Source organism: Oncorhynchus kisutch, linkage group LG10, assembly GCF_002021735.2.
Source record: "Oncorhynchus kisutch isolate 150728-3 linkage group LG10, Okis_V2, whole genome shotgun sequence".
In the NCBI taxonomy this organism is placed as follows: Eukaryota; Metazoa; Chordata; class Actinopteri; order Salmoniformes; family Salmonidae; genus Oncorhynchus; species Oncorhynchus kisutch.
Window position 1 is genome coordinate 25,013,483 of NC_034183.2, and position 22,776 is coordinate 25,036,258.

Here is a 22,776-nt window from a genome sequence, read left to right on the forward strand (position 1 = left end):
GCTAGTGCCCCTCATTATGTATTTAAACCAGAAAACGTGAAGCGCTGCCCGCCCGTTATGCAACCTGCAAGGGAATACACCACGACTTATTTTTCTCAGAGAATGTGTTGTTAAAGCCCAGATTGTTTTTCTTTGTGAAGGTATGGAATAAACACAACAGGCAGTAAGTCTAGTCATGTTGTCTTCAGATATAGAGCATTTTGTTCAGGTCTCCTTATTTCTTTCACTTCTGACCTCCATAAAGGTCAACAGGATATCAAGACCTTTAGAGTGGATTTATGGTTGCTGGCGTATTGTTGTATTGTTTTCTCATGAGTTAGACTAATATGGTACGGCTTCCTCCAGTAACAACCAATGAGGTGTTCCCAACCAAACGGACTCTTACCCAGGGGCGTCATGCACCCCAAAAACCTGAGGGGGCACAAAGTACGTGAGGATGGCCTGGGGGCTATAAAAGGAAAACCAGTCCCGTCGCGGACCAGGATGTCTTGCTCCCAGACAGACTAAACAACTTCTTTGCTCGCTGTGAGGACACCACAGTGCCACTGACATGGCCCGCTACCAAAACCTGCGGGCTCTCCTTCACTGCAGCCGACGTGAGCAAAACATTTTAACGTGTCAACCCTAGCAAGGCTGCAAGCCCAGACGGCATCCCCAGCCACGTCCTCAGAGTATGCGCAGACCAGCTGGCTGGTGTGTTAACGGACATATTCAATCAATCCTTATCCCAGTCTGCTGTCCCCACATGCTTCAAGAGGGCCACCATTGTTCCTGTTCCCAAGAAAGCTAAGGTAACCGCCCCGTAGCATTCACTTCCGTCATCATGAAGTGCTTTGAGAGACTAGCCAAGGATCATATCACCTCCCCCCTCTTCCTGACACCCTAGACCCACTCCAATTTGCTTACCGCCCCAATAGGTCCATAGACGACACAATCGCAATCACACTGCACACTGCCCTAACCCATCTGGACAAGAGGAATACCTATGTGAGAATGCTGTTCATCGACTACAGCTCAGCATTTAACACCATAGTACCCTCCAAACATGTCATCAAGCTCGAGACCCTGGGTCTCGACCCCGCCCTGTGCAACTGGGTCATGGACTTCCTGACGGGCCGCCCCCCAGGTGGTGAGGGTAGGTAACAACATCTCCACCCCGCTGATCCTCAACACTGGGGCCCCACAAGGGTGTGTTCTCAGACCTCTCCTGTACTCCCTGTTCACCCACGGCTGCGTGGCCATGCACGCCTCCAACTCAATCATCAAATTTGCAGACGACACTACAGTGGTAGGCTTGATTACCAACAACGACGAGACGACCTACAGGGAGGAGGTTAGGGCCGACGGAGTGTGGTGTCAGGAAAATTACCTCACACTCAACGTCAACAAAACAAAGGAGATTATCGTGGAATTCAGGAAACAGCAGAGGGAGCACCCCCTATCCACATCGACGTCACAGTAGTGGAGAGGGTAGAAAGTTTTAAGTTCCTCGGCGTACACATTACGGACAAACTGAAATGGTCCAACCACACAGACACACAGTGTGGTGAAGAAGGCTGAAGAAATTCGGCTTGTCACCAAAAACACTCAAACTTTTACAGATGCACAATCGAGAGCATCCTGTCGGGCTGTATCACAGCATGGTACGGCAACTGCTCCGCCCACAACTGTAAGGCTCTCCAGAGGGTAGTGAGGTCTGCACAATGCATCACCGGGGGCAAACTACCTAACCTCCAGGACACCTACACCACCCGATGTCACAGGAAGGCCATAAAGATCATCAAGGACAACAACCACCCGAGCCACTGCCCGTTCACCCCGCTATCATCCAGAAGGCGAGGTCAGTACAGGTGCATCAAAGCAGGGACCAAGAGACTGAAAAACAGCTTCTATCTCAAGGCCATCAGACTGTTAAACATCCATCACTAACATTGAGTGGCTGCTGCCAACATACTGACTCGAATCCAGCCACTGGAAAAATGTATGTAATAAATGTAGCACTAGCCACATTTAAACAATGCCACTTGATATAATGTTTACATACCCTACATTACTCATCTCATATGTGCAGTGGGGAGAACAAGTATTTGATACACTGCTGATTTACTACTTACAAAGCATGTAGAGGTCTGTAATTTTTACCATAGGTACACTTCAACTGTGAGAGACGTAATCTAAAACAAAAATCCAGAAAATCACATTGTATGATTTTTAAGTAATTAATTTGCATTTTATTGCATGACATAAGTATTTGATCACCTACCAACCAGTAAGAATTCCAGCTCTCACAGACCTGTTAGTTTTTCTTTAAGAAGCCCTCCTGTTCTCAACTCATTACCTGTATTAACTGCACCTGTTTGAACTCGTTACCTATAAAAAAAACACCTATCCACACACATGGCCAAGACCAGAGTGCTGTGTAAGGACATCAGCGATAAAATGGTAGACCTGCACAAGGCTGGGATGGGCTACAGGACAATAGGCAAGCAGCTTGGTGAGAAGGCAACAACTGTTGGCGCAATTATTAGAAAATGGAAGAAGGTCAAGATGACGGTCAATCACCCTCGGTCTGGGGCTCCATGCAAGATCTCACCTCGTGGGGCATCAATGATTATGAGGAAGGTGAGGGATCAGCCCAGAACTACACGGCAGGACCTGGTCAATGACCTGAAGAGAGCTGGGACCACAGTCTCAAAAGAAAACCATTAGTAACACACTACGCCGTCATGGATTAAAATCCTGCAGCGCACGCAAGGTCCTCCTGCTGAAGCCAGCGTATGTCCAGGACCGTCTGAAGTTTGCCAATGACCATCTGGATGATCCAGAGGAGGAATGGGAGAAGGTCATGTGGTCTGATGAGACAAAAATAGAGCTTTTTGGTCTAAACTCCACTCGTCGTGTTTGGAGGAAGAAGGATGAGTATAAACCCAAGAACACCATCCCAACCGTGAAGCATGGAGGTGGAAACATCATTCTTTGGGGATGCTTTTCTGCAAAGGGGACAGGACGACTGCACCGTATTGAGGGGAGGATGGATGGGGCCATGTATCGCGAGATCTTGGCCAACAACCTCCTTCCCTCAGTAAGAGCATTGAAGATGGGTCGTGGCTGGGTCTTCCAGCATGACAACGACCTGAAACACACAGCCAGGGCAACTAAGGAGTGGCTCCGTAAGAAGCATCTCAAGGTCCTGGAGTGGCCTAGCCAGTCTCCAGACCTGAACCCAATAGAAAATCTTTGGAGGGAGCTGAAAGTCCGTATTGCCCAGCGACAGCCCCGAAACCTGAAGGATCTGGAGAAGGTCTTTATGGAGGAATGGGCCAAAATCCCTGCTGCAGTGTGTGCAAACCTGGTCAAGAACTACAGGAAACGTATGATCTCTGTAAAATTAAGTTTTGCTTTTCTGATGTATCAAATACTTATTTCATGCAATAAAATACAAATGAATTACTTAAAAATCATACAATGTGATTTTCTGGATTTTTGTTATAGATTCTGTCTCTCACAAGTGTACCTATGATAAAAATGACAGACCTCTACATGCTTTGTACGTAGGGAAACCTGCAAAATCGTCAGTGTATCAAATACTTGTTCTCCCCACTGTATATACTGTACTCTATACCATCTACTGCATCTTGCCATCTTGATGTAATGTATCACTAGCCACTTTAAGCAATGCCACTTTATATAATGTTTACATACCCTACATTACTCATCTCATATGTATATACTGTACTCTATACCATCCACTGCATCTTCCCTATGCCGTTCTATACCATCACTCATTCATATATTTTTTTAAGTACATATTGTTATTTATTCCTTTACACTTTTGTGTATAAGGTAATTGTTGTGAAATTGTTAGGTTAGATTACTCGTTGGATATTACTGCATTGTCGGAACTAGAAGCACAAGCATTTCGCTACACTTGCATTAACATCTGCTAACCATGTGTCTGTGACAAATACAATTTGATTTGATTTGGGCAGTTGTTTGTAAATTGGAGAATTTAGCATTTTTCAAACACCTGAAACAACTTTTTCATGCAATCATCATTATGCTTAATTATGAATGCTTATTATGCTTTAAAAAAATCTCAGGGGGAACATGCCCCTACTCTGTGCCCGCTATGGGCATGATGCCTCTGGTCATACCAACAGCAGCTTAGCTGGAGCAGGAGCTGTCCATAGTGCTGAACCTTGTCCTACAGTAAAACATACTGTAGAATTCATCACAGCTCTGTAAATGTGACTGTTAATGGTTCGTGTAGGTTTAGATGCTATCACACACTCGCAAACAGTCAGAGTCTACTCACCCATCCCTCTACTACAGAATAATTGTGTTTTTCTTTTCCTGACTGCTCTAAAGCACTTTCTAAAGCACTCTCACTTCCCTCCTGTGACTGCCCTGGGCGTCAGTTGAAACATGGTGGTAATGGCTGTATGCAGGCTGGGAAGCCCCGTGTACTGGGACTATGGTGCATAATATACCCCATCTCCTTCAGGCACTTGTCCATGATTCGCAGCGTTTGTTAACACATCTTAATCAAACGGAACTCGTACTTTTTTAGAAATGCTATATCCACTATCCACTGAAACAAAGAGAGCTAAGAAACCATGAAGATAAACGGGGGAAAAAACGACAACTTACCCAGCCTGTCCTCCATGAGACACTCTGTCATGGCTAAAAGGGTACAAATCTCACAGCTCCATCATGTCACTATATATAGACAAAACAACAAGGAGCTCACCTCAAAAGAAAGAGTAGAACCCTGCTCTGTGCTGACAGAGAGGTGAAATGCAGATGTAAAACCAACACAATCAACCACTATAGGAGTCAGCCAGAACATCCATCTTCACACTGAGCCCACAGGGACAGAACTATTAGTCTCCTAGGAGGAATTCCATCATCATCTCACTGCTTGCGCTACACACACACACACACACACACACACACACACACACACACACACACACACACACACACACACACACACACACACACACACACACACACACACACACACACACACACACACACACACACACACACACACACACACACACACACACACACACACACACACACACCATCTAAGCGCTCCCTCATCCCTGTAATGTCAGGGCCAATACTGCTGCAGGATACCATTTACTGATAGCCGGTGGAGCCAGCTTTGTTGTGACCCAGCTTGTTTGCTCTCTGTGGCTCTGGGTTTTTGTAGCAGAATGCTGTTTGGGGGTAGCAGTCTGCTGCCTGGAGGAGTTACCCTGAGGGCTGTTGGCTGTGCCACAGTACCACTCAGAGGGTAATGAGCTCAGGGGAAGCCCTCCAGAATTGTCCGTCAGAGGGACACTGGGGAGGACGATACCTTTGGAGTATGAGTGGACTGGGCTGTCTCCTCACCAGCCAGTGGTGCAATAACGAGGCCCCATACGGTGAGAGAGAAGGGCTTGGATTCAAACAAATACAGACATCTTTGATAAATGAGAATAAATGCTCTATATCATTATTATTTCACACCCGTTTTAGTCTTTTTTTAATCTGCAATTAAGCTGTCCATTTATATCCGTCCTTTTAGTTGAAAATATATTAGCATGGAGTCATAGACAGCTTGCACTTTGCTCTAACTCCGGGTGCCTAATTATGTTGATTCATGCAGATTTGAGTCTTTGGAAAAGGTTGAGGTGAAGCAAATGAGGCTGGAATGTTGGTTATAGAGACGTTTTTGCATTGGACGCCTGGTGAATAATGTGTAGCTACAGGGCTGTTTCAGAGCAGAGCTGCCTCTCACTCCTTTGTTCTAACACATCACACACACACACACTCACGGTCTCCTGGGGTCCAGCAGGGCTCCTCAGTAGAGCGTCAGCGGGGGGAGAGAGGGGGGCGAGGGGTCACTCCACAGCCCTCTCCCTACCCTTCTGTCTAGGCTTTCATCTCCTCCATTTCTTCTCATAACATCCTCTAGGCTCATTTCATCAAAAGTCCACATGCGTCTTATTTCTCTGTCTTATTTGTCATCTGCCTCCCCCTTTATGTAGACTGGTTCCCAGTGTTCTATGACCCCTTCCTTTGGGATCTTGTTTTTGACCTTATTTTGCAGCAGTACTGCAGTCCCTTATTCTCACAGGCTTTTTCTCTACACTTGAGTCTTACCCCAGTCTGTGCTGGGAGGAGCGATAGCTTGCCAGCCAGACGACGTAAAATGGCTGAACTCTCCCTTGATTGTTTCCTGGCCCAACGTGTATTGTGACTGCAGTGTCATTGGGAAGTGAGTCATGAAATCCTCTGAGGCTTGGGCAGAGCATACATCCATCCCTCAGATAGGTAGCTGTGTCCTCTCATCCTCCTCTCCTCCAGAAGGGATGGGAGGTGCAGTGTGGATACACACTGTAGGGCACTCACAAGCCCTCCTGACCTCAACTCAACACTGGCTATTCCCCACTGATCGCAGCTGTTTTACAGCACACTCTGTCTGTCTGTCTGTCTGTCTGTCTGTCTGTCTGTCTGTCTGTCTGTCTGTCTGTCTGTCTGTCTGTCTGTCTGTCTGTCTGTCTGTCTGTCTGTCTGTCTGTCTGTCTGTCTGTCTGTCTGTCTGTCTGTCTGTCTGTCTGTCTGTCTGTCTGTCTGTCTGTCTGTCTGTCTGTCTGTCTGTCTGTCTGTCTGTCTGTCTGTCTGTCTGTCTGTCTGTCTGTCTGTCTGTCTGTCTGTCTGTCTGTCTGTCTGTCTGTCTGTCTGTCTGTCTGTCTGTCTGTCTGTCTGTCTGTCTGTCTGTCTGTCTGTCTGTCTGTCTGTCTGTCTGTCTGTCTGTCTGTCTGTCTGTCTGTCTGTCTGTCTGTCTGTCTGTCTGTCTGTCTGTCTGTCTGTCTGTCTGTCTGTCTGTCTGTCTGTCTGTCTGTCTGTCTGTCTGTCTGTCTGTCTGTCTGTCTGTCTGTCTGTCTGTCTGTCTGTCTGTCTGTCTGTCTGTCTGTCTGTCTGTCTGTCTGTCTGTCTGTCTGTCTGTCTGTCTGTCTGTCTGTCTGTCTGTCTGTCTGTCTGTCTGTCTGTCTGTCTGTCTGTCTGTCTGTCTGTCTGTCTGTCTGTCTGTCTGTCTGTCTGTCTGTCTGTCTGTCTGTCTGTCTGTCTGTCTGTCTGTCTGTCTGTCTGTCTGTCTGTCTGTCTGTCTGTCTGTCTGTCTGTCTGTCTGTCTGTCTGTCTGTCTGTCTGTCTGTCTGTCTGTCTGTCTGTCTGTCTGTCTGTCTGTCTGTCTGTCTGTCTGTCTGTCTGTCTGTCTGTCTGTCTGTCTGTCTGTCTGTCTGTCTGTCTGTCTGTCTGTCTGTCTGTCTGTCTGTCTGTCTGTCTGTCTGTCTGTCTGTCTGTCTGTCTGTCTGTCTGTCTGTCTGTCTGTCTGTCTGTCTGTCTGTCTGTCTGTCTGTCTGTCTGTCTGTCTGTCTGTCTGTCTGTCTGTCTGTCTGTCTGTCTGTCTGTCTGTCTGTCTGTCTGTCTGTCTGTCTGTCTGTCTGTCTGTCTGTCTGTCTGTCTGTCTGTCTGTCTGTCTGTCTGTCTGTCTGTCTGTCTGTCTGTCTGTCTGTCTGTCTGTCTGTCTGTCTGTCTGTCTGTCTGTCTGTCTGTCTGTCTGTCTGTCTGTCTGTCTGTCTGTCTGTCTGTCTGTCTGTCTGTCTGTCTGTCTGTCTGTCTGTCTGTCTGTCTGTCTGTCTGTCTGTCTGTCTGTCTGTCTGTCTGTCTGTCTGTCTGTCTGTCTGTCTGTCTGTCTGTCTGTCTTGTCTGTCTGTCTGTCTGTCTGTCTGTCTGTCTGTCTGTCTGTCTGTCTGTCTGTCTCTCCCCCTTCTCTCTCTTTCTGACCCAGCTAAGATAAGTTGAAGGGCATCTCAGTCCATCTCAGTCCTTATGTTCAGGATCAGTTCAGAAAGTTGAGCATGGCCGTTGTTGTTTTCCTTTGTTCAAGTCATTATGTTGTTTTTATGCATAATCAGGACTGCAAGATGCAACTCTCATGGGGATAGGCTGAACTTCAATAAAGGGGAGTATGATTAACATTGAAATATATTATACAGTGCATTTGGAAAGCATTCAGACGCCTAGACTTTTTCCACACATGTTACATTACAGCCTTATTCTAAAATTGATTCAATTAATTGTTTTCCTTATCAATCTACACACAATACTCCATAATGACAAAGAAAAAAAATGGATATAAGAATGTACTGAGCAATCGGGGGAGAAGGGCCATTGTCAGGCAGGTAATAAAGAACCCAATGGTCACTCTGACAGGGCTCCAGAGTTCCTCTGTGGAGATGGGAGAACTTTCCAGAAAGCCACCATCTCTGCAGCACTCCACCAATCAGGCGTTTATGGTAGCGTGGCCAGACGGAAGTCACTCCTCAGTAAAAGGGACATGACAGCCCACTTGGAGTTTTGCCAAAAGGCACCTAACGGACTCCCAGACCATGAGAAACAAGAGTCACTGGTCTGATGAAATCAAGATTGAACTCACGTCTGGAAGAAACCTGTCCCCATCCCTACGGTGAATCATGGTGGTAGCAACATCATGCTGTGGGGATGTTTTTCAGCGGCAGGGACTGGGAGACTAGTCAGGATCGAGGCAAAGTACAGAGAAATCCATGATGAAAACATGCTCCAGAGCGCTCAGGACCTCAGACTGGGGAGAAGGTTCACCTTCCAACAGGAAAATGACCCTAAGCACACAGCCAAGACAATGCAGGAGTGGCTTTGGGACAAGTCTTTGAATGTCCTTGAGTGGCCCAGCCAGAGCCCGGACTTGAACCCAATCTAACATCTCTGGAGACACCTGAAAATAGCTATGCAGTGATGCTCCCCATCCAACCTGACAGAGCTTGAGAGGATCTGGGAGAAATGGGAAGAAGGGGAGAAACACCTCAAATACAGGTGGTCCAAGCATGTAGCGTCATACCCAAGAAGAATGGAGGCTGTAGTCGCTGCCAAACGTGCTTCAGCAAAGTACTGAGTAAAGGGTCTGAATACTTATGTAAATGTGATTTAAGTTTTTTATTTTTAATAAATGTGAAAAAAAATCTAAACCTATTTTTGCTTTGTTATTATGGGGTTTTGTGTGTAGATTGATGACAGGAAAAAAACACGTTTAGAATACGGCTGTGATGTAACAGGATGTGGAGAAAGTCAAGGGGTCTGAATGCACTGTACTTTTAAATATACAGATATTTTTCTAATTTTTCCTGTAAAGCTATAAATCGTTGACTTCCTTGCTGGCTCTGAGGAACATTTTAACCGCCTTTTACCGAACACAATCAGTCTCTCCCTGCATTCTCGCTCTCCTTGCAGGTGAATAGAGCAGGGATATCGACAGCCTACAGCCTTAGGCATCTTTTTCTTATTACCGAGAAAAGAATTGAATGGCTCTCCATCTAAAGGTTTCAACTTGCATCAAAGGGTCAATTCATATGATAGGCTAGCTAACATTTCTATTCTAACCCTACTGATGGATAGTGATGTATCCTGTGATGTATCCTTCGCTGTGACATTTAGATAGAACATCAATGATGCATCAGTACTGGTGTCAACTCGCAAGTCTGGACAGGCTAACATTGATGAGAGAGTGATCGGGATGAATAATCATTGAAAAATAATGCATGTTTTAGTAGCAGAGAGAGAATATAGAGAAGCACATTCTCTCAGTGTGCAGATCCTCTTTGTATCTGTCTTTCTCAGTCCCAGCAGGCGAGGCCTGTCTCTTACACTGTGACGCTCTACTATCAGGATCACTGTCAAATATTGCCAGCTGTTATAGACTGATGGGATGTGGTTACTATTAAGCATTAGAACTATAGCCTGTTGATCCTGTGGTGTAGACCTGTGGCTTGGGACAGCGCCCTGTGGCCCTGGTCCTCTTGGCTGCCATTGAGGAGGGGGTGGGGGAGCGGGGGATGCAGACAGAGGAAGGAATCCCCCGGGCAACTCACAGGGGTGTTGGGTTACACTGTGTGGCGGATGACTGTGAGATTAAAACAACATAACACAGGAGGAGAGGTTACTGAACAGACTCCTTACCCAGCCTGGTTCAGCCAGAATCCTTAACCATATTAAAGGTGCCCTTATATAGAGCTGAGCCAGTGGGAAAGGAAAGATATCTAGTCAGTTGTACAACTGAATGCATCTTCCGCATTTAACCCAAACCCTCTGAATCAGAGAGGTGCAGGGTCTGCCATAATCGACATCCATGTCTTCGGCGCCCAGGGAACAGTGGGTTAACTGCCTTGCTCAGGGGTACAACAGATTTTATATCTTGTCAGCTCGGGGATTCAATCCAGCAACCTTTCGGTGACTGGCCCAACTGGCCAACTAACCACTAGGCTATCTGCCGCCCTGTGCTTGTTCCTAACATTTTTATTATTTATACACCGTGAATTACTTCCTTTGGAAAACAAGCACTTGTGTACCATCAGAGGAACGAACGAGGCAGGGGTGTTGGTGAGCTTTGTGGGCTGAATAGAAACTCGGTCAATTGTGGAGGTGACCAGTGTGGGCCGCCTCCCAGACGGTCCTACTAGGTTCACTCACACACGGGTAGTCATTGGATCTTCTCTTGACCACACAGGGTGGGTTAACTCCCACCTCGCGTTCTAGGTTTAGATTATCCCGCGGTATGAGTCTCTTTCCCAGTGAGAGGGCCTCCCTGTCTACCTACCCTAGGCTAAGTTAGCAGAGGAGGCTTGGGCTCCACTTTATCAACCCGGGTCACCCCTCTCGGTCTATCTCTGCCCGCCAGAGGTTAGAGGTTGTTATTGATTACTGCATTGTTGGGGTTAGAGCTCGCAAGAAAGGCATTTCACTGTACTTGTGCAAGTGACATTAAACCTTAAAACGGATTGTTGTCTAAGGAGAATCAGCCTGAAGGATGTGGAAGATGTTACGGTTTTCTTCCGGTGAAAGAGAGGAGGACCAAAATGCAGCATGATTATTCATAAACATCTTTAATGAAAGATGAAAATACAAACAGTATACAAAAACGTGAAAAACCAAAACAGCCCTATCTGGTGCAACAAACACAGAGACAGGAACAATCACCCACGAAAATACTCAAAGAATATGGCTGCCTAAATATGGTTCCCAATCAGAGACAACGATCAACACCTGCCTCTGATTGAGAACCACTCTAGGCAACCATAGACTTACCTTGACTACTATACTAAACACAACCCCATTAATCTACAAAACCCCTAGACAAGACAAACACATAATCACCCATGTCACACCCTGGCCTGACCAAAATATTAAAGAAAACACAAAATACTAAGGCCAGGGCGTGACAGATGAGTCCAACAGATACCTGTATTTCTCCAAATAATGCTCACATTCCTCTCGGTCTACAATTATCATATTCATGAACTGTTGCACAAAAAGCTGGTTTCCATAATGGTTTGTGTTCATTAATTGTTTCTCATATGTAAAAGCCTATCCAACTGACAATCTCTTAGAAAAATATATATAAGCTGATGGAACCAAGACTTAAAAAGACCTGATATTGGCACAATATGGAGGGAATGTTGGAACATAAGTAACGGAATTACAGTTAACGAAAATCTACGCTTAATCCATTGTAAACTAATGTATAGAATTTATTATACAAGACAAAATACACAAATTCTACAGCACAACGGCAGAGTCATGTCTTAAGTGTAAAACTAGCAACGACTCAATAGTCCATGCCTTCTGGCAATGTTATAAAGTCCATAGGTTATGGGCGGAGTTAGAAAGTTGGCTGTTAGAAGTATTACAATGTAAATGTACTTTTAATCCGTCTGTCTGAATATTTCAAGACATGGAATAAGAGGGTGCAGTGAGATACTCATCTTGAAAAAACATATACTTAAAAACTGAAAACCAACCAATCTTCCGTTGTTAACACAATGGAAATGTCAAATGCTTTATTTGCTAAATGTTGACAGTGCACAGGCAATGGAGAGAAACAACATGGTGCTGTTTGAGGCCATGTGGTGGAGAGTGATGTGGGCGCTGGAGATGGGGGTGTGAGCACGTGGGTCTGGGCAGGTCTGATGTATTTGATGTTTGTGTATGTTCTGTATTGTTTCTTTTTTATATCTCACCCAAAAATAGAATTGTTTCTGATTGGTTACATAATGTGTTTTTGTTGAATATTGTTATGATAAGCAGCTAATGTACCTCTTCTCTGAAAACTGACCTTTCTCTCTCTCTCTCTCTCGGTCTCTCTCTCTCTCTATTTTCCCTCTCCAGTCACAGATGAAGACACTGTCAAGAGATACTACGCCAAGTTTGAGGAGAAGTTTTTCCAGAATTGTGAGAAAGAGCTTTTGAAGATCAACACATTCTATTCAGGTAGGCCTATTTGATGGAGCAGTGCTGCTATGCGAGTTATTCTCTCTGACTAAGTGAGACCATCCTGTTGATTGGCCCTGAGCATCTGCAGTTTGCCCACTCACAGTAGGCTAACTTCTAATGCAATAACTGTCAGCCTGAAGTGCATTGGGAGTAGTTAGTAATTGCCTTGATGTCTTGCACATGTATACAGTTGTACATTGTGTGTCATGTAGAGTGATGCGCTTTACTTGTGTGCCAACTAAGTGACGTTTTGTCTAATGCGGGGAACTTGGATTTAAGCATGGCTGATCAAATTAGCAAAGGAGGCCTGGTTCATTTCAGGGAGGGAGTATATATGCCTCATGTAACATGAGATGTCATATGCAGTACTGCCTATAAACCTTTTCTCTGAGTTATAAGGAAACATTGCTGCCCCTAGAGGCTGTTAGTAGAACTGCATTTAATGGGCTGATGCTGCCTGGCAACATGGACATTCGATATATTCTGAATCATTACTATCAAGCACATACTTTATTGGTAATAATACGAGCTAGATGGGAAGCCAACAAAGTATTCAAGAGGTGCATTCATTAGTGTCCACTTTAATTAGCCTTTCCTTAAAGCCTTTCCTTGTTTTTCTTCTCCAATAAACATCCCCTCCCATCCCCTCCCATTGAAGCTTTGCAGGAAGCTGAAATAAACTCAGGCCAGGTTGGACTGCCAAAAAGAACTGGGACTCTGACCAAAATCCTGTTGCTCCTCGCTTTTATTTCCTCTGAAAAACAATGATTTCCCATCATTGTTGCTCAATAAGGGACGGTTCTAAAATTACTTAGGGAGAGGGGGGGTCCAAAATGGGGGAGGAGGGAGTAACTGTTTTCTTTGCTTTGTACAGGAGAGGGTATAGTGTGTTGTTTCCTGGTTTACATTCACCGTTTTGCAGTTTTTCCTATTTTTCCTATCTTAGCCAAACTTCCCATTTGCCTCCCCTATCGAACCTGTGGTTCGACCAATGGAACACATGTTCTGCAAAAGACAGGTTTGTTGTGCGAATGAATTAATGGATTTCCCTCTGTCTCTCCTGTGTAGGCTACGTTTATATACTGCATCAGTGCTGCAATGTATCAATTTATCACCACCAGCCTATGTGATCACCTCACATCCGAGCTACACGTAGCCTGCGCTCTTGTCATTCATAATTTACCGCCAGTTCATTGCCAATGGTGTAGCCAATGTTATATTCAGTAAGCAAGAGTGATTCTTCTCCTAATTTAAAAAAAATTGCTCAACCAAATATTGCTATTGGGACTTGCATTGGGCTAGGCTAGTTCAAGAGAAATAACGAGAGCGAACGGCTACTCAGGCCATTTATTCTGTGATGCCAGTGGAGAATTGTGAAAGAAGAGAACAGTGAAGACAGAAAGAGATGTAGGCTAATTTAGAAGTTAGGCAAATTCATGTAGCCCTATTAATCCATAATTCGTATGCTAGCCTGTATATTTGGCCAGAGTTTGACCATATAAATAACTGGTTACACAGATCTACATGTCATATAGGCCTACACTCACTGGAGTTCAAATGTAGTGTCAGCCACCCATTGCTTCACTAAAATGATCCTATGGACAGGTTGCATGTTGTTTCTAATGGTTGTTGATATCTTCATAGGCTAGGCTACCATATTGCATAGATACAGTTGAAGTCGGAAGTTTACATACACCTTAGCTAAATACATTTAAACTCAGTTTTTCACAATTCCTGACATTTAATCCTAGTAAAAATCCCCTGTCTAAAGTCAGTTAGGATCACCAATTTATTTTAAGAATGTGAAATGTCAGAATAATAGTAGATAGAATGATTTATTTCAGCTTTTATTTCTTTCATCACATTCCCAGTGGGTCAGAAGTTTACATACACTCAATTAGTATTTGGTAACATTGGCTTTAAATTGCTTAACTTGGGTCAAACGTTTCAGGTAGCCTTCCACAAGCTTCCCCAGTGACAGGGCTCGTGTAACTTAGTCAGGTTTGTAGGCCTCCTTGCTCACACATGCTTTTTCAGTTCTGTCCACAAATGTTCTATAGGATTTAGGTCAAGGCTTTGTGATGGCCATTCCAATACCTTGACTTTGTTGTCCTTAAAGTATGCTTATGGCCAAACAGTTCTATTTTTGTTTCATCAGACCAGAGGATATTTCTCCAAAAAGTAAGATCTTTGTCCCCATGTGTAGTTGCAAACCGTAGTCTGGCTTTTTTTCTGGCGGTTTTGGAGCAGTGGCTTCTTCCTTGCTGAGCGGCATTTCAGGCTATGTCGATATAGGACTCGTTTTACTGTGGATATAGATACTTTTGTACCTGTTTCCTCCAGCATCTTCACAAGGTCCTTTGATGTTGTTCTGGAGTTGATTTGCACTTTTCGCGCCAAAGTACGTGGCCATCACAAATCCCTGACCTCAATCATATAGAAGATTTGTGGGCAGAACTGAAAAGGTGTGTGCGAGCAGGGGGGCCTACAAACCTGACTCAGTTACACCAGCTGTCAGGAGGAATGGGCCAAAATTCACGCAACTTTTCTGGGAAGCTTGTGGAAGGCTACCTGAATAGTTTGACTCAAGTGAACCAATTTAAGGCAATGCTACCAAATACTAATTGAATGTATGTAAACTTCTGACCCACGGGGAATGTGATGAAAGAAATAAAAGCTGAAATACATAATAAGGTGTATGTGAACTTCCGACTTCAACTCTAGTCAATAGATCTCACTTGCCCTGACCACTGAAATATTTTAGCAGGATCATAAATAAATAAACAAGTTTTAGCTAACTTGCATGCATTTCACTATACCCGCAATAACATCTGCTAAATATGTGTATTTTTTTTAATTATTTTTTTTCACCTTTATTTAACCAGGTAGGCTAGTTGAAAACAAGTTCTCATTTGCAACTGCGACCTGGCCAAGATAAAGCATAGCAGTGTGAACAGACAACACAGAGTTACACATGGAGTAAGCAATTAACAAGTCAATAACACAAGAGAGTCTATATACATTGTGTGCAAAAGGCATGAGGAGGTAGGCGAATAATTACAATTTTGCAGATTAACACTGGAGTGATAAATGATCAGATGGTCATGTAAAGGTAGAGGTATTGGTGTGCAAAAGAGCAGAAAAGTAAATAAATATAAACAGTATGGGGAAGAGGTAGGTAAAATTGGGTGGGCTATTTACCGATAGACTATGTACAGCTGCAGCGATCGGTTAGCTGCTCAGATAGCAGATGTTTGAAGTTGGTGAGGGAGATAAAAGTCTCCAACTTCAGCGATTTTTGCAATTCGTTCCAGTCACAGGCAGCAGAGAACTGGAACGAAAGGCGGCCAAATGTGACCAATAAAATTATTTGGATTTGAAGTATAGCCATTATATACCTGATTCACTGAATACGGGAATGTGTTTTTTAGAATCAAATGTTTGGTTGTAGTTCTAATGTTAGGCTATAGCATATAATAGTTACCTCCAAGGGAGCTATTGGGTGTGTACTGCATACTTTTGTTTCAGGCCTGCTCTAACAATCCAGATTTTTACCAATAAACTGCTCAACAGGAGCTGACAGGTGTGTTTGAGAGGGCTGGATCAAAAGCCTGCACCTAGTAACCTGGCTCTCCAGATGGAGAGTACTGTAAAAACATGCAGTCAGCATGTTTTTACAGTAACAGAGGTGTATATTTGACTTTGAGAAAGAAAATTCACAGTGGAATCATATTGAGTATCGTTATATTAAGCTGGCATTTGTATCGAAGTCAAAATAATGTTATTGCGACAACACTTAGTTTGTGATCTAAGGTTAGCTATTGACTAGCCCATTGGGGTAGCCTAAACAAATGCAGTTAGATAGGCAACCCCATATTTCAGCCATCTATAGGCTAGCCACGATGCTACATCAGTTAGGCTACGGGAGAATGCTCATTGCTAAAATAGCACACCTGCCTGATAATACACTATGAACCATGTATAGTCTTTGGTGAAAGAGACTGCCGTAAAAATACAACTTTTTGCTAAAATGTTTTTGTGCTTATTTCTGGAGAGGAACATTAGCACGTGTGTGGCGCTCGCAGACCTCGAAATTGGTCTTAAATTGCATTCTAAGTTGCAATAAAACCTCTTAAAAAGTCCTAAATGTAACTTTCTGATTCATACAGATACCCCGCTATCCCTCTTGATCGCGTGTACTCCTGTAGCAGGCATTAAAAAAAACACAGACGGGACAAGTAGGTACGCAATGGATTATGGTCATTGTAGGTAATTACCATGTTTTCTGGCTAAAGTAGTGATGCCGCGTGTATTACTCCTGCTGTAGGGCTCATTTCAACCTTCACTATCAGGTCAAACTAACGACTAAAATGAATGAGTTACTCAGAAAAACAAATCATGACTCTCGAGTCAGTAAAAATAGTTGTTCAAAATGAACTGACATGATGACTCCTTGCTGTCCCCAGTCCACCTGGCCGTGCTGCTGCTCCAGTTTCAACTGTTCTGCCTTATTATTATTCGACCATGCTGGTCATTTATGAACATTTGAACATCTTGGCCATGTTCTGTTATAATCTCCACCCGGCACAGCCAGAAGAGGACTGGCCACCCCACATAGCCTGGTTCCTCTCTAGGTTTCTTCCTAGGTTTTGGCCTTTCTAGGGAGTTTTTCCTAGCCACCGTGCTTCTACATCTGCATTGCTTGCTGTTTGGGGTTTTAGGCTGGGTTTCTGTACAGCACTTTGAGATATCAGCTGATGTACGAGGGGCTATATAAATAAATTTGATTTGATTTGATTTGAACTGCACATCATGTAGAATATTGGCCTGTTGTGAACTACAACTCCCTACTACATCACACATATGATTTATCTATAGAGAAACTGTGCAAAAAAAAAATTTGCAATTCAAATGTAGGCCGTCATTGTAAATAAGAATATGTATCCTAACTGACTGTTAAAATAAAGGTTACAAATAATTGAACCAATGTTGGTCCCAAAATGTTTTTATGAAAGAGAACCAAATGTTCAGCTAATCGCTCAGCACTACCCCATAGTAATTTGCGAACAGTCCCTAAGCATATCCAGCAGACGTCTGAGTAAGTCAAGGCTAGACACCAGGCATTATTATAATTGAATGCAGTCTGGCTCGATGTAGGCTATAATGAAATCTTTAGGGAAGGTTGTTTTCAGCAGTGTTGGGTCTTATTAGCAGTCATGTAACCCAGCCATTCACTTCACACATGACTCCAGATTGCAGCATCATAACCTCTCAATCCTCCTAGCCGGATGTTGGGATGAACCAAGCAATTACTGAATCTTGCTGGATAGACAGCGTTATCTCCCTCTTTTCATGTTGTGTTCAATGTGTGAGTTTTACATAAGAGACTCCTCTTCTCCGCAGAGAGCTGTGGCAAGCAACTTCTCTCTTCTGAAAGGGGTCATCGACCCCCTTAATTTCACTGCTCCGTGATGATGACTTAACTCTATTCCAGGGAGAAAAACCAAAGCACAACACAGTCTCTGTTAAGAGCTGTCACTATATCTAAAATATTTGTATGTATCCTCAAATATAGACTCTAGAGACAATATTTTACCTGTGGGTTTTCCTGGCAAAGTTCAGACATTAAAGCCTCTATTAGTCTCTTCAACCTGCATACATATCTACCACCTTTGTTTGTACACACATCTAATCAGGCTTAATTTCTTCCTACCTAGGTAAAATATGTGAGTCTGGACTTTTTCACGCCTCATGTTATGTCATGACTTGATCCATGCAGAGCAGATAGGTGGCCCTCTGGACAGAGTAGACAGTGACATAATCTACCTGTTATTCTGTGAGGGATTACTCTAATTTTAGCAATCAAAAGAACAGCTATTCAGGCATTCCTGTGAAATCCAGAGGCTGTGTGTGCAACTGAGCGGTAAAGTAGCCATTGAACCCACTGCACCTAATGTAACACCCCTGTCCTCACTGACCGTGGGCAACATGAGACGGTGCTAGGCCACTACCATCGCTTTGACTAGGTGGTCTAGTCGTGAATCAGGATTGAGGAGGTCTATTCCAAAAGCATCCGTCTTCAGCCTTTGCCTATGAATAGGATGTGTGGTGGGCTGCAGAGTGCAGCCCGAGGCTGAGGGGACAGTGGAGGATATGTGTCAGAGCTTGGCTTGAGGAGTCCAGTCCAAGAATGTGGTAGTGGGAAAGGGACTGGGGTGCAGTGAGGCTGGGTGAGGCCAAGGCAAGGTGGGGAGAATGTGGGCCATGCTCCAGATCCACTCAGGTTCTTCCCTGCCCTGCTGTCCCTCTCTCAGGAGGGAAATTAACATTGTTCTGACCCTGGTAATGGGCTTGCTGAGGGCTGCATTTACATGTCTAAAGAAGTTAATACTCCCCTTCCGCTTCCCCCGTAATGGAGAGGAGTGTTTACCTCTTGACTGGACTTCCTGCAGGGCTGTTGAGAGTTCTATCTTGGGCATACTGCAGCCATGACACTGTTGCTCACTCAGTTGTTTTCCATATTTTTCCTCCTGCAGAGAAACTTGCTGAAGCACAGAGGCGTTTTGCCACCCTGCAGAATGAGCTGCAGTCGTCTCTGGATGCGCAGCGGGAGAGCAATGCCCCAGGCCTCCGCAAACGCAAGACGGTGTTCCACCTGTCCCAGGAGGAACGCTGCAAACACCGCAACATCAAGGACCTGCAGCTGGCCTTCTCCGAGTTCTACCTCAGCCTCATCCTGCTGCAGAACTACCAGGTTAGTACCATTAACCCTACACAACATCAAGGGCCTGCAGCTGGCCTTCTCCAAGTTCTACCTCAGCCTCATCCAGCTGCAGAACTACCAGGTTAGTACCATTAACCCTAAACCCTACACATGACCCCTAGATACTACCTCCGCCTCATCCTGCTGCATAACTACCAAGTAAGTACCTTTAAACGTAAAGCCTACACACTAACCCTAGATCAGGGTTAGACAACTAGATTCAGCCGCGGGTTGATTTTTGTTGGAGGTTCGGGGAATTAATTATTATTAATTAATAACTATAATACTTTGTACACTCCAAATTGACCACAACTAAGCCCAAAAAGAGATTGTATTTAAAAATAACAATAATTTCATACCTTGATTACATTGAGACTTGATCACATAATGTATGTCTCTTTTTTTATTAGTAGGAATACTTGGGAACAGATTTCCTAAATAAATAAATATCTGAATTCCTGTTGATGGAAAATATTTTTGACCAAAAACTAAAATTCTCAAAAAACCTTTGGGGGGCTCCAAAAAAATGACTTGCGGGCCGTTTATGGGCCGCCTGTTGCAAACACCTGCCATAGATACTACCTCAGCCTCATCCTGCTGCAGAACTACCAAGTTAGTACCCTTAACCCTAAACATTGCATACTACCCCTAGATACTAGCTCCACCTCATCCTGCTGCATAACTACCAAGTGAGACCCAGTCAGCTTATCTCCACACCCTCTCTTTCTGTTTGATGCTGCTATAAGCATAACATGTCTTTCTACAGCTCAGTCGCTCTCTATCCATCTCTCTTTATTGGTGTCAAATTCATTCTCTGTTTCTCTCTTTATCTCAGCAGAATAACCTTTCAGACATTGTCTCCTGTTGATGTTTCTCTGCAGTTCTTGCTCAATTCAATTCCCTAACCCTAACCCCAGGATTGGTCTTTCTCCCAGAATCTGAACTTCACAGGTTTCCGTAAAATCCTGAAGAAGCATGATAAGATCCTGGAGACCCCCCGCGGGGCTGACTGGCGTGTGGCCCATGTGGAGGTGGCCCCTTTCTACACCTGTAAGAAGATCACTCAGCTCATCTCTGAGACAGAGGTACGTATGGAACCGAAGCCCATGGCTGTGGATGTCTAGGCATTCTTGAGGTTAACTATTTTCCAACCATGTTTACTCTGTCAGCTATTTTAGCTAGGTACAATCATGATAGGCCAAATTTCTCATTCTATCGTAGTCTGATCCTGGTCTTTGACTCTCATTGAATATGTTGTGTTGCATTCTAACCGTTTCATGATGGTTAGAATGAAACCAACCATGCTATTTTGTTATTTTTTTTGCGTTATTTGTAACTTGTTTGTACATAATGTTGCTGCTACCGTCTCTTATGACCGAAAAGAGCTTCTGGACATCAGAACTGCAATTACTCACCTCAGATTAGATGAAGAGTTGGTCTTCAATGAGTCGGACAGGAGGGATATACTACAGACACCTGACCAGCCCAGATCCTCATCATTCGCTGGAGAAGGAAACTGAGATTTCGCGGAAAAAGATCAGGGTGCCTTGTGAGGATCAGGAAACAAGTGGCTAATCTGTCTTTGCCTTCCGTCCTGCTAGCTAACGTTCAATCGCTGGAAAATAAATGGGACGAACTGAAAGCACGTATATCCTACCAGCGGGACATTAAAAACAGCAATATCTTATGTTTCACTGAGTCATGGCTGAGCGACAACATTAAGAACATACAGCTGGCAGGTTATAGACTATATCGGCAGTATAGAACAGCAGCCACTGATAAGACATGGGGCAGGGGCCTATGCTTCAATATGTAAACAACAGCTGGTGCACGATATCTAAGGAAGTCTCAAGGTTTTGCTCACCTGAGGTAGAGAATCTCATGATAAGCTGTAGACCACACAATATACCTAGAGAGTTTTCATCTGTATTTTTCATAGCTGTCTACATACCAACACAGACCGATGCTGGCACTAAAACCTCACTCAATGAGCTGTATAACACCATAACCAAACAGGAAAACGTTCATCCAGAGGCAGCGCTCCTAGTGGCTGGGGACTTTATTGCAGGGAAACTTAAATCAGTTTTACCTCATTTCTATCCGCATGTTAAATGTGCAACCAGAGGGAAAGAAATTCTAGACCAGCTTTACTACACACGCAGAGATGCATACAAAGCTCTCCCCCGCACTGCATTTGGCAAAACTGACCATAATTCTATCCTCCTGATTCCTGCTTACAAGCAAAAAAATTAAGCAGGAAGCACCAGTGACTCGGGCCAATAAAAATGGTCAGATGACGCAGATGCTAAATTACAGGACTGTTTTGTTAGCACAGACTGGAATATGTTCCGGGTTCTTCCGATGGCATTGAGGAGTACACCACATCAGTCACTGGCTTTATCAGTAAGTGCATCGAGGACGTCGTCCCCACAGTGACTGTACATACATACCCCAACCAGAAGCCGTCAATTACAGGCAACATTCGCACTGAGAGCTGCCATTTTCAAGGAGCGGGACTCTAACATGGAAGCTTATAAGAAATCCCGCTATGCCCTCCGACGAAGCATCAAACACGCAAAGCGCCAATACAGGACCAAGATCGAATCGTACTACACCGGCTCCGACGCTCGTCGGATGTGGCAGGGCTTGCAAACTATTACTACAAAGGGAAGCACAGCTGAGAGCTGCCCAGTGACACGACGAGCTCCAGACGAGCTCAATAACTTCTATGCTTGCTTCGAGGCAAGTAACGCTGACGTCTGTAGGCATGCTTTGAAAGGCTGGTCATGGCTTACATAAACACCATTATCCCAGTAACCTTAGGCCCACTCCAATTTGCATACTGCACCAACAGATCCACAGATGATGCAATCTCTATTGCACTCCACACTGCCCTTTCACACCTGGACAAAAGGAATACCTATGTGAGAATGCTATTCATTGACTACAGCTCAGAGTTCAACGCCATATTGCCCTCAAAACTCATCACTAAGCTAAGGACCCTGGGACTAAACAGCTCCCTCTGCAACTGGATCCTAGACTTCCTGATGGGTCACCCCCAGGTGGTAAGGGTAGGTAACAACACATCTGCCACGCTGATCCTCAACCCCCGGGCCCCTCATGGGTGCGTGCTCAGTCCCCTCCTGTACTTCCTGTTCACTCATGACTGCACGGCCAAGCACGACTCCAACACCATCATTAAGTTTGCTGATGACACAACAGTGCCTGATCACCGACAACAAGGAGACAGCCTATAGGGAGGAGGTCAGAGACCTGAACGTGTGGTGCACAAACTCTCCCTCAACGTGATCAAGACAAAGGAGATGATTGTGGACTACAGGAAAAGGATGACCGAACCCGTTCCCATTCTCATCAACAGGGCTGTAGTGGAGCAGGTTGAGAGCTTAAAGTTCCTTGGTGTACACATCTCTAACATGGTCCAAGCACACCAGGACAGTCGTGAAGAGGGAATAACAAAACCTATTCCCCCTCAGGAGACTGACAAGATTTGGCATGTGTCCTCAGATCCTCAAAAGATTTTACAGCTGCACCGTCAAGAGCATCCTGACGGGTTGCATCACTGCCTGTTATGGCAAATGCTCGGCCTCCAACTGCAAGGCACTAAAGAGGATAGTGCGTACGGCCCAGTACATCAC

General features: G+C 44.5%; 1 protein-coding gene across 1 annotated transcript in view; it reads left to right on the top strand.

Annotated features, from left to right (window-relative positions):
* Positions 1–22,776, top strand: part of LOC109897953 (xenotropic and polytropic retrovirus receptor 1 homolog) — a 99,733-nt gene that overhangs the window by 56,457 nt on the left and 20,500 nt on the right. The window contains exons 3-5 of the mRNA XM_031833380.1: positions 12,253–12,354; positions 18,894–19,111; positions 20,056–20,205. Coding sequence (XP_031689240.1) covers positions 12,253–12,354; positions 18,894–19,111; positions 20,056–20,205 — 470 coding nt within the window. The remainder of the gene's footprint in view (positions 1–12,252; positions 12,355–18,893; positions 19,112–20,055; positions 20,206–22,776) is intronic.